This window comes from Vulpes vulpes, chromosome 15 (genome assembly GCF_048418805.1).
Source record: "Vulpes vulpes isolate BD-2025 chromosome 15, VulVul3, whole genome shotgun sequence".
In the NCBI taxonomy this organism is placed as follows: domain Eukaryota; kingdom Metazoa; phylum Chordata; class Mammalia; order Carnivora; family Canidae; genus Vulpes; species Vulpes vulpes.
The window spans coordinates 81326795-81339235 of NC_132794.1; the positions used below are offsets into that span (position 1 = coordinate 81326795).

Genomic DNA, 12441 nt, shown 5'->3' on the forward strand with positions numbered 1-12441 from the left:
CTTAGCCTAAACTTAAACTCCTTATAGCTCTACATGACTGGCCCAGCTTTGTGTCCTGTTGCCTACTATGCTCTAGCCACCTTAGGAAACCCATTAGCTGTTCCTTCTGCCTGGAACTGCCTTTCCCATCACTAAGTAGCAGGTTCTTTCCTGGTATTTGGATGGCCTCTCCAACAGTCTCATCTCAGAAAGGCCTTTCTGACTAAACATACCACAGAAACACCTAATCACTTTTCACAACTCAGCCTGTTTTAATGATCTGCATGTTATTTATTAATTGCTTTTATCTTCTGTCTCTTCCTACCAGAATAAAGATTCTTGTGAATAATAACTGTCTGTATGGTTCTAGGTGCTAGGGGTTCCAGAAGTGAATAGTGGCTGGCATAGATTGAACTCATTGGATGAATTAATAGGAGAAGCAGTTTTTGCAGTTGATAAGAGTGGAGACACACTACCCTGGCTCCTGGCCCTATTCCTGCCAGCTGTACATTTGGGCAGGCACTCAACCATCATATAGCTGTGTCCTCATCTGTAAAATAGGGGTAATAATAGCATCTATCTCAGAGGTGTAAGGAGGATTAAATGAGTTAACATGCATGAAAAACAGAACAGTACTGTACACACAGGAAAGGGTACATAAAAAATCAGCTATTATTAGCATGAAAATATCATCTAAAATACCCATAATTTCCCATTTTTTAAACTTTATATTTTCCTCTATATTTCATGAAGATTTTCCTCTTGCTACATATGCACAACCCTATGTACTATAATTCAATTTATTATTTTATTATTTAATTTATTTATTATTTTATTATTAGTAGAGTTTTGCTTGCTTCCAATATGTATTGCTATTCTACAGTTCTGTTTCCTCAGGAGAGACTCCTGGGAGTGGAGATTACTGGATCAGAGGGATGGAACTGTTTGAAAACTCCTGACCCAGAAAGCTTGCCTGTATTCCTACACCACCAGCAGGAATGGAAGAACTCCTACCCCATCAACCTCACTTGCATGGCTGTTTTAAAAACAGTGATTTTACAGCAGCAAGAAAGTATTGCACTGCTGTTTTTTTTTTTTTTTAAGATTTTATTTATTCATGAGAGACACAGAGAGAGAGGCAGAGACAGAGGCAGAGGGAGAAGCAGGCTCCCAGTGGAGAGCCCGAGGCGGACCTGATCCTGGGACTGCGGGATCACACCCTGAGCCAAAGGCAGGCGCTCAACTGCTGAGCCACCCAGGCATCCCTGAACTGCTGTTTTTATTTATTCTTAGTAAGGTTGGTTATTTAAAAATGTTTACTGTGGGGAAGCCTGGGTGGCTCAGCGGTTTAGCGCCTGCCTTCAGCCCAGGGCATGATCCTGGAGTTCCGGGGTCAAGTCCCACATTGGGCTCCCTGCGTGGAGCCTGCTTCTCCCTCTGCCTGTGTCTCTGCCTCTCTCTCTCTCTGTCTCTCATGAATAAATAAATTAAAAACTTTAAAAAAATGTTTACTATGAATTATTACCAACTGTCTTTTAGCCATTTTTTTCCTACTGGTGTATTTCTGGTTTACTTTTAATATCAAGGAGATAATATTACACCATTAAGGAGAACAAGCTTTTGTCTTAAGTGGGGAGACTGAAGTTTAGAAACAGTAACTTGCAAAGGTCACAAAGTAGTAAAACTACAACTTGAAGTGAAGTATTTAGACTCATTTTTTTTTTTTTTTTTGGAATCCTTGGGTGGCTCAGTGGTTTAGTGCCATCTTCAGCCCAGGGCATGATCCTGGAGTCCCGGGATCGAGTCCCCACACTGGGCTCCCTGCATGGAGGCTGCTTCTCCCTCTGCCTGTGTCTCTGCCTCTCTCTCTCTCTCTGTGTCTCTCATGAATAAATAAAATCTTAAAAAAAAAAAACTTATTTTTTTTGCATAATATCTAGAATTAACCCACATTCAAATCATTCTTTTCCCACATCCTCCCAAACTGGACAAGAATATTAGCATGCTTTTACATTCCTCTTAACCCTCACATGTTGACTCCATTTAGCACTTTGTTTATCAAGTATTTTTTTTAAATAAACTTCTTATTCTGGAGTAATTTTAGAGTTACAGGGAAGTTGCAAAGTAGTAAAGAGAGTTCCCATATACTTCTCACCTAGTTTTAACTTCCTCTAAATGTTATTATTTTACATTGTTGTGGAATATCTATAAAAACGAAGTATCCAACACTGGTACATTACTATTATCCAAATTTTAGATTTAGATCTAAACTGGATTCCACCAGTTTTTCCTTTAATGTTCTTTTTTTCTGTTCCAGGATCCAGTCCAAGGGCCCACACTGCATTTATTTGTTATGTCTCCTTGAGAAACTGTGACAGTTTCTCAGTGTTCCTTGTTTTTGATGATCGTGACACTTTTAAAAAATCTATTATTATTATTATTTTTAGTAATCCCTATAACCGATGTGAAGCTCAAACTCATGACCCTGAGATTAAGAGTTGCATGATCTTCCAACTGAGCCAGCTAGGCATCCCTGATGTTGACACTTTTAAGGAGTATTGGTGGGGTTTGAAGTGTTTCTAATGATTAGGTTTTTTGGCCACAGAAGTGAAATGCCCTTCTTGCTACATCAAATCAGGAGTGCATAAATAATACTGGTAATATTAACTTCATTACTTGGTTTAAGGTGGTGTCTACCAGGTTTCTCCACTGAAAAGTTAGTTCTTTCCATACTCAATTCTTCACATATGAGTCACCTAGCTCCACCTAATGGAAAAGAAAGCATCTACATAAGTTATCTGGAATTCTGTAGCGAAAATTTAGCTCTTCTTCCTTATCTATCTTATCAGTCTAACCACTGATTTATTATTTATTCACTCTCTAAATTAATCATATCAGTATGGACTCATGGATTTTATTTTATGCTTGGGGTTACAATCCAATACTATGTAATTTATTTATTTATTTTTTGTTATTTATTTTGTTGCTCAAATTGTTCCTGCTTTGCCAGTTCTTTCAAGCTCGGGTCCCTATGTTATTTTTTAAATTTTTTTTGTTATTTATTTTGTTGCTCAAATTGTTCCTGCTTTGCCAGTTCTTTCAAGCTCATGTCCCTTTGACATATCTTCAACTTTACTTTCTGGAGCTTTAGGCTCCTTGATGTCCTGTCCCGGCACTAAGATTTGGGAGCTGGGCACTCTTCTTATTCTTGGGGTATCACTGCTTCTAGGTCCTCTCAGAGGAAAGAGCAAGGTAATACACATGTGTATACCCTTTGAATTTTAAATCTCCAATTGCTGTTCTTTTTTTTTTTTTTTTACATGTTTCATCAACAACTGTTAAACAAAACAGGGGTTTAATTTTTGGGGACTACTGTTTTATTCTCAGGTCTTCTTTCAAACAGGTCCATTTCTCAATCTGCTGAAGAGGTCTGTTAGAAGTAAACTTTGAATCCTTGAATATTCAACAATATCTATTTTGCCCTCAAACAGGTCAGATATGAATTACAGAATTAAAGTTATTTTTCTCACAATGTTCAAGGTATTGTTTTATTGTCTTCTGGCACCAATATTACCAAAAAGAAGGCAAATGACGATTCTTATTCCTTTGTAGACAAGTCCTCAAATGCCAGAAGACTTGTCTTTCCTCAGCTTTTTGAAGTTTTCTTCTATTTCCTCCGTTGTCTATTCTCTCTTTTCTCTCCCTCTGGAATTCCTATTTAATAGGAGTTTAAATAGGAGCTTACTGAGTAATTTCTCATTTCTCTTTTTTTCTCTCACATTATCTCTTGGTCATCGTGTGCACAGGTGGCTTGTTTTCTAGTTTACAAGTTTGTTTCAACTGTGACCATTCCACTATTCAGCTCATTTAGTGAATTTTAGATTTTTAGAATTTCCAAGTTCTGACCTTTTTCAGCAACAAATCTGGTCTTATGAATTTAATGTTTTCTTTCCCTAAAGGCATATTTATCTTAAAGGTGTTTTCATACTGTATTCATATCCTCATGTGTTATCCTTTCTGTTTATTAAAATTTGGTGCTTCTCTTTCATAGTGTTGGTTTGGCTAGTCTAGGTTAACTGCTACTGATCTTTGTTTCAAAAATTATTGTTCAGGGGTGCTGGGTGGCTCGGTTAAGTGTCTAACTCTTGATCTCAGCTCAGGTCTTGATCTCAGGGTCTTGAGTTTAAGTGCCACGCTGGGCTCCATATGGGGTGTGGAGCATACTTTAAAAAGAAAAAAATCATTGTTCAATAATCCTCGGCTATTAGCCAGGATTACAAGGGCCTATCTCCAGTAATAGTGGAAGAGGGGCCAAATGTGGTCTCGGGCACAATGTGCCAACAGCAGCTCCTTTTCAGAGCCTAGGCCTCCTTATCCATCCTACAACTCAATATTCCCAAAACCCTCAACTGCCTCTCTTATTCTCTGTGATGCCTGTTGCTCAGCACATGCCTAGAGAAGAATACGCACTCATCATTCTCTGTCTTCTATGAACTCAGAGGATACAGAGAAGTCACATTGTGGGTTCTCTTGAACATGTTCCAGATTCTTCTCTCCTCTGTCAATCCTATGCCAACTACTGTCATCTTATATGAATTTCTCAAAATCTTCTACCAAGGCACTTTTCTCATTCTGCAATGCTAATATGCTTTCTTCTTTTTAGAGTGTTGGTCTGAGGAAAATGTTGGCTTCATATAATTTATTAAGTAGATCATATGGAACTAATTTAACCTGTTCTTCAAAAGTTTGGAAAAAATCACCAGTAAAACATAGGTATAATCTATGCACCCGAGGGTAATTTTTTGATAACTGTTCTAATTTTTTAAGTGTTTCTTAGTCTTTTCAGAGCTTCCATCTCTTATTTATAAGACTTTGGAAAGATACACATTTTATTTATAAAATGCTAACAAACTCTGCTCATATTAATAGTTTATAAATTCTCAAATCTTTTTAGAATTTTTAAAATTTACCATATAAAATTGATTTCTCTCAGTTGTTGTATTTTCCTTTTACCCCAAACCTGCCTACTCTGATCAAAAAAAATTTTTTGCACACAAAGAATAAGCTCCTATATATTAGTTAAACTATTATTTTTGGTTCCTTAATTTCTGCCTTATCTGTATTTCTTTCCTCAGAGTTATTTTTTAACATCTTAAATTGACTTAGTTCATTTGTTTCCATTTTTATATAATGTTAACAATAAAAGATTAGACTAAGTGCAATATAGTATTCTGGACTGGAACCTGAACAGGAAAAAGACATTAGTAGAAAAATTGGTGAAATCCTAAATCTACAAAAACCTAATGTTAATTTCTAATTTTGACAAATTGTAACATAAGATATTAATCTTAGGGAAAACTGGGTGAACTACAGGAACGCTCTATACTATCTTTCCAACGTTTCTGTAAATCTGAATTATTCTAACATAATGTTTATTTAAAATTTAAAAAACTTATATAATTCTTTTTTTTTTTTTTTTTTTTTTTAGATTTTATTTATTCATTCATGAGAGACACACACACACACAGAGGCAGAGACATAGGCAGAGGGAGAAGCAGGCTCTCCTTCGGGAGCCTGATGTGGGACTCGATCCCCAAACTCCAGGATCGCACCCTGAGAGGAAAGCAGGGCTCAACCGCTAAGCCATCCAGGCATCCCAAAAGCTTATATAACTCTATTAATAAGTTCTGTTCTATGGCATTCCCATGCCATGACTTTTTAAGCAATTTCCCACAGAATATTGTTCCTTCTTAGTTTATTTAGTAGTTTAATTTCTAGTTAATATTTTAAAAGTAAAATTTATTTTTAGTATTACTGAAAATAGATTGGCAAAAGTGACTAAAATTTTCATATTCTAGAACATTAAGTTTTCTCTGTGCCCTCAACTTCTTTTCCCTTCTAGAATGATATTTAATTCTAAAACAATAAATGGGAAAGCATCTTATGGGGGGGGTAAAAGAGACTATGAAATGTATTTATAATGACTACAGTTTTGGGGAGCACCTGGGTGGCTCAGTCAGTTAAATACCTGCCTTTGGCTCAGGTCATGATCTGGGGGTGCTGAGTGAGCCCCACATTGGGCTCCTTGCTCAGTGGGGAGCCTGCTTCTCCCTTTCTCTCTGCTGCTCCCCCTGCTTGTATTCTGTCAGATAAATAAAATCTGAAAAAAAAAAAAAAAAAACTAACTACAGTTTTCTGTTGAAACTTTCTTTTCTACTTGTGAAACAAACATAATGGAACCTAGCAAGGATCTTAGTGGCCTTTCACAACTGACAATGAGTCTTACCAGCTGCTGCTCCACAGGTGGTGGTATGTCCTGACTGGCATAAACAATGGCAGGGTTATAAAGACTGAACACCACAGGGTAAAACACCTTCTTACCTATAAATTGAAATATATGGTTACATCACACAACAAAGTCATAAAACAAAAAACTGATTAGTATTGTGTTATCATTATCTAATTAAAGTCTTTCTTTGGTCACATAAATATGACTTTATCAATATTCTGTTTTGTCAATTTTCAGGCTACTAAACATCATGCTGATTTGATGAACATAATGATGATTTTACAACGTATCAGTAAGACAAGCTACAAAATTATAACCTATAATAGACTAAAAAACAGACTAAAGGGTGTTATACACATTTACTCCCTTTGACTTTGGAGAGATACACAAAGGTGCTCTCTCAGTTATTCAATAGGTGAGCTATTTATTACTCATCATTTCATCTAGTAGCAGTGATAGACACAGGTTAACCTCTGACAATCACCAAGAACTTAGGAATGTCTGTTAAATCCACCCCTCAAAACAAGTCATGGAAACAGTAAATCCAAAGGATACTATACAATGAACAGATTTGTAGAGAATAATTAAAATATGGAAGTGCAGATATATTTGGGAAAGTTGGGAAGAGTTAAAAATACCTGATCTAACAGCCTCTGTAGAAGGCCTTGTCATTAGCATTCAAATTGACAGCACTGAGGGGACTATAAAGACTCAGGAGCCCATCTCTCCTCCTATAGAGAACCCCCTGCTAAGCCTGGCCTCAATCAGATGTGATAATAGGAGGTGCTGAGGAACTGTCAAGTACCTGTGGCAATGTGGCATCCTTCCCATTACAAGATCCCTACTAGATGCTCATCTCACTTTTGTTAAAACTCACTGAGGGATGGGGAGCTCAATTCTCACAGGCAAATCTATTTTTAAGACATTAAAATATTTCTTTTACATTGAGCAAATATGTTTCCTTCAAATTCCACATTGTGAACTTCATGCTGTCTGGTGTAACAAAAGTAAACCTAATTCTCATTTATTCACTAGGCTCTCAAAGAGTTCCTGACAATTATCCCTAATAAAAATAATTAACAGGGTAATAATCTGCATGATATGAATAGTTCTACACAAAAAACATTTAGTGGAGGATTTTTTTTGGGGGGGTACATGTGAAAACTTCCTTTTCACATTTAAAGTAAGATTTGATTTATAAAAATGTCATCTGCTCATACATTTTCAAAAAAATACTTATAACATAAAGCCAAGTTAATAAATCATCCCCAAATACATAGTATGGACACCAAGCACCATCTATATCTAGGCTTCTTCATGTGTGTGTGCCTCTGTCTTGGCACCACCTGTCTGAGGTAGAGTGCTTCTGACTCTCACACATCTCCACATTGTCTGCTTGGCTCTTTTTTTTTTTTTTTTTTTTTTGATTAAATGCTCCTTCCTCCTTGTCAATCTTAAGATTTTCTTTGCTTTTGTTTATTTGGATTCAAATGTTGGCAATGGAACTGGGCCACAAGAGAACAAGGGTATGAACTTCAGACTTCAGAGAGGCAAATTTTCACTTTTCTACTTAATACTTCAGTTAAAGTATGCCAAATATGACTTTAAGAAAAAATAATTAATTTTTTAAAAAAGATTTCATATATTTATTCATGAGAGACACACACAGAGAGAGAAAGAGAGGCAGAGACACAGGCAGAGGGAGAAGCAGGCTCCCTGCAGGGAGCCCAATATGGGACTTGGTTGCAGGACCCCAGGATCACGCCCTGAGCTCAAGGCAGATGTTCAACCACTGAGCCACTCAGGCATCCCAAGAAAACATAATTAACTTGATTCAAAATATGGGACACTGTTCTAAATTTCTACACTCAGATCATCTACCAACATTCTACGCACCTGGCTCAGCATTTAACCGGCAGCTGTTAAGGAATTCGGCTGAGAAATATATATCAACATCACAGAAAAACATCAAGACCTCTCCTTTGTCCCAAGCTCGGGCACCCACATTTAGTCCTTGTCCACGATTAAATTCTTCATTCAATGAGACCAAAGTGTAATTGTGAAAATTAGACTCACTAGGAGAAAAGCATATACAACAAAGGATAAATTCCACTTAAAGTTTAACAACTCTGTTCTTTCAACAAAACTTACAAAATGTGTTTTATACTTCAAGTATTTTAAAATTTTGGTTCTACAGTCATACAGGGAAAGGAAATCATCAGCTTCACATGTATGATCATCATCAGGAACAGATATTCAATAATTGTCCATATTTGAGGCAACATGCTGGTGGTATCAGCTTAAAAAGTGTTGAGGGGTCACTGCCCTTCGGGATCTTGAGAACTTATTGGGCAGATAAGAAATTATACATGGAAAAATGGCTATAATGTTTGGTAATAAACAATGCATTGCATATGAATGGTACACACAAAGAATGCTCCTGTGTTTTTCAGATCTTTGCTCACACATCAAAGGGATACCCTTCATACCACTTGTGAAGTTGCTCCAACCTCTCTCTTTAATCTATTCCCCTGCCCAGCTTTGTTTTCCTCAGCACCACCAGACATGTTTCTTTGAGTGTCTCCCCCATTGGAATGTAAACACCATGAAAGCAGGGATTTTGTTTTGTTCATTACTGTGGATACAGTGTGCCTCCTCAAAGAGTAGGAGTTCAATAAATATTTGCTAAATGAACGAATGAATAGCAGTTCTGAGAAAAAAGATTGCTTTTGTCTGAGAGTAGAGAAGATGTTAGAAGCAGAATTTAAGTTATGCCTTGACTAAAATCCTAAAGTCAGTAGTGAGTTTAAAGGTTATGCCAATTAATTATTCTCAAAAGCACAGAGGTAAGAAAGTAGAAAGCATTTTAGAGAACAGGTATCAGACAAATCAGATTAGAACAAAGGGATCCTAAAATGGTAACAATGAGAGAGAAGACCAGAAAAGGGTCAGACTGAGGAGTGCCTTCTGTGAGAAGTAAAAGAAGTTGGTCAGTGTCCTCAAGGCAAGGAGGAGTTTTTCTGCCAGGGCAGCGGTTCTCACAGTAAAGTCCCCTCACCCATAGCATCAGCCTTCCCTGGGAAACCATTAGAAATGCAAATTCTTGGGCCCCACCCTAAACCCCTGAATCAGATATTAGGAGTAATTCTGAGCATCTGTGTCTTTCTTGGGACAAGTTACTCCAGGTGACTCTGATGTTAAAGTTGGAGAACTGCTGTGCTAGGGTATGGCCAGGTCAAAAAGGCACATTTAAGGAAGATTACTCTTTAAAACAGTATAGGATGGGGAATGGAGAGATGGAAGCAAATGCTCAAATAGTGTATACAGTGGACTCCACATGCTCTGAATGGCCACACTGATCTTCTCATGGGATGTAAATCTCTTCCTTCTTTCGGGAAAACTGATTATTACCTCACACCCCCAGCACCCGGTGGAGGAACTAATCGTAGAACACTCCCAACCACAGTAATTTCCTAAGGGTGGAGACCAGACTCAGGCTGGGACAATCACAATACCCCCACCCCACCTGGCCATAGTGACCCGCTCAAGAATGGGCAAAACTCCTTCCCTGGGCTTTTCTCAACTGGATCTGGGAGAAAGCTCTTTCCTCTCTGATGGCAAAGCTGAGAAGATGTGAGCCCAAAGCCGCCAACAGCCATATACCTCACATGTGGAAGAAGCCAATCTGCAATAGGAGAATGAAGTCAACATGCAGAGAAAAACAGACAAGAAGACAACAAGAGAATTTTCATGGTATTCAAGTCTCTGATTCCAGTCCCTAAGATATCAAAGCTGTTTTGGTTTTCTTATCCAAATTTGGCTATAATAATCCCTTTAGTTTGGGAGCTATCCAAGATTCTTCCATAACACTCCTAGTTTCCTTAAGCCAGTTCAAGATAGGTTTCCATCATGTGCCACAGAGGAGTCTTAATTAATGCAGGGACAACTTCAGTAGTGCCGATGTAAGTGCTGGCACTTAGTAGGTGACCTGAAAATGATAAAAAGGGATGAGAAGGGAAGAAAGGGGAGGGGAATTTGGGTTAGGGTGGTGGCAACAGCAAGGAAACAACAGGGAAGAGGTCCTGTGTAGTTAGCAAGAACTGACTAGAAGTAAAGAATGAAAGATGCTAGCTCTCAGGCATTAAGCTCAGGGGATCATGAGAATGGTCAGTCTGAACAGAAAGAGGGCCACCAGGAGAAGCAGCTAATGTGTAGGGGGAGAAAAGACAGTATTTGTTTTTTATACATGTGCTGTAAGAGTCCCTTCTGAGTAGGGGCTTGTAACACCCTCTTCTGTGCCCGTCTATTCCAACCACCCTAGTCAGACTCCCAAGCAGTGTACCTGGAACATAGTCGGTGGGACTCAATGAATGTTAGTTGAACGATTCGAGAAGAATGGCCGGCCAAATCTGGACTCTTAGGGAATGGCCACAACTAGCAGAAAGGTAAAGAAGCAGGTAAAGGATACAGAGTTGGCTTGGTCCAAAAAGACAATCAACTAATATCTCACATTGTAACATATTTATATTTACAAATTATATACATTTTACAAACATGTCAAGAAGGAAGTATTGGTTAGGCATCAAATGTAAAAAAGTGGATCAAAGAGGATGACAGAGAAAGGTTAAGTTTGGCAATTAGGTCATAACTTTGGGCCCATAACTTAGAGATGAAAAGGCTGGAAAGCTATAGAATTAATACTGGAGTATTAACGAATTATTAATTAAATCATTCAAACCTCTGAGTACCTACTATGTGCCAGGTACTGTATAAGTTGTCTGATTAGATAACTACTGTTCTGTGAGATTTAGCTATGAAAGGACAGAAACCTACCAGTAGCTACTGGTACTACAGAGTCAGGTGGTGGTGGCTTGAGGACAGGAGAGACCTAAGCATCATTTGCAGGGCAAGAAGAAGGAACTTGGGAAAATGGAAGGAAAGAAAAGTGACAAATGAGAGAAAAGCTCAGGAGATGATATCAAAGTTAAGGGATTAGATTTAGAAAAAGGAGAAGAGTCTAACAGAAGGGAATGAAGAAGTAATAAATGGAGGGCAAAGAAACAGAAGTTGGGTGGGCCACAGAGTGAGAATGCCCAGATCATGCCAGGGTGTCTGCTAAAAGGGACAGGGAAGATGAATCATTTAGAGTTGCATGAGTAAACTGAGGGATTGAAATGAGGAACTTATTAGCACCACCACTCATGTGCTCAGCCAACTTTTAAATAGCAGCTATTCAAAATTAACTCATTAAATATCTAAAATTTTCATTCTTTTAATGTTACATATCAAGGACTTCAATTTGGACATGGCTCACCAACCTTGTGACAGATTCTAGGATAGACTTGACTTTAGATAGTCCTTCTTTACCAAAATACACCACTGTGAGATGAATTCTCTTGTCCTGATGAATACACACATCCCTAACAGAATTAAAAAATAAAGTTCACTCAAGAAAATACATAAGGCATAACTCATTCAGAAAGCAATCACATGAAGCTTTAATAAAACAAATGAGGCATTATTCATTTAGAATGACACTGCATGAAGCCTTAATATAAAAGTGGCAATATTGCTGAATTATTAAAGGCGTGAGAGCAAATGTATAACAACATAAGCAAATGAATATAGCCCTTGGAGGTCCATGGAAGTTGCCATATTTCAAAATATTTTTTGAACTTTTGCTTTGGTATTGCCTTCAGAAACAAATTACAAGCTACTTAAGGAAATAAGTCTAATCAGTTCAAAACCAAACAAATAAATATTCAAGTTGTTGGTCAAGAGTTATTTTGTCCTTAGGCTGGCAATTCCACATTATACCTATCATCAAGGAATAAATATTTGCCATGGCTGAGATTACTTACTGTAAAGAATAATGTAGCATCTGAAAGCAATTCCAAGAAAGGCAGTAAAAAAATGCTTTAGGAAATCAGATCTCAAGTGAGCTATTTCAAATAGGGAAAACTCATTTGGAAGCATAATTTCTAGATATTCTGCTACAGAACAGCATTAACTTTTAAATACAATAATTTTAATATGAGAATGAAGACTGGGATTATAAAGCACTAAAACTAGCATATTAAAATATTAAAAACATGGCAATTGTTAAATTAAAACAAAAAGGCAAAATTTTCCTCAAATAGCTACCCTAATGTATACTAGTTAATTTTTTTAAT

At 37.4% G+C, this 12441-nt stretch overlaps 1 protein-coding gene across 10 annotated transcripts in view; it reads right to left on the reverse strand.

Moving 5' to 3' along the window:
- CSGALNACT2 (chondroitin sulfate N-acetylgalactosaminyltransferase 2) overlaps positions 1–12441 on the reverse strand; it is a 56073-nt gene that overhangs the window by 12260 nt on the left and 31372 nt on the right. For 2 of the 10 annotated variants that reach the window (XM_025990390.2, XM_072739459.1), the window contains exons 4-6: positions 11587–11688; positions 8165–8343; positions 6266–6360 (exon numbers count right to left, since the gene is read on the reverse strand). In XM_025990390.2, the coding sequence (XP_025846175.1) occupies positions 6266–6360; positions 8165–8343; positions 11587–11688 (376 nt within the window). Of the gene's footprint in view, positions 1–6011; positions 6140–6265; positions 6361–8164; positions 8344–9445; positions 9954–10610; positions 10703–11586; positions 11689–12441 lie in introns of those variants that run through there. The other 8 variants (XR_011997490.1, XR_011997489.1, XR_011997491.1 and 5 more) reach the window with 8 other exon arrangements.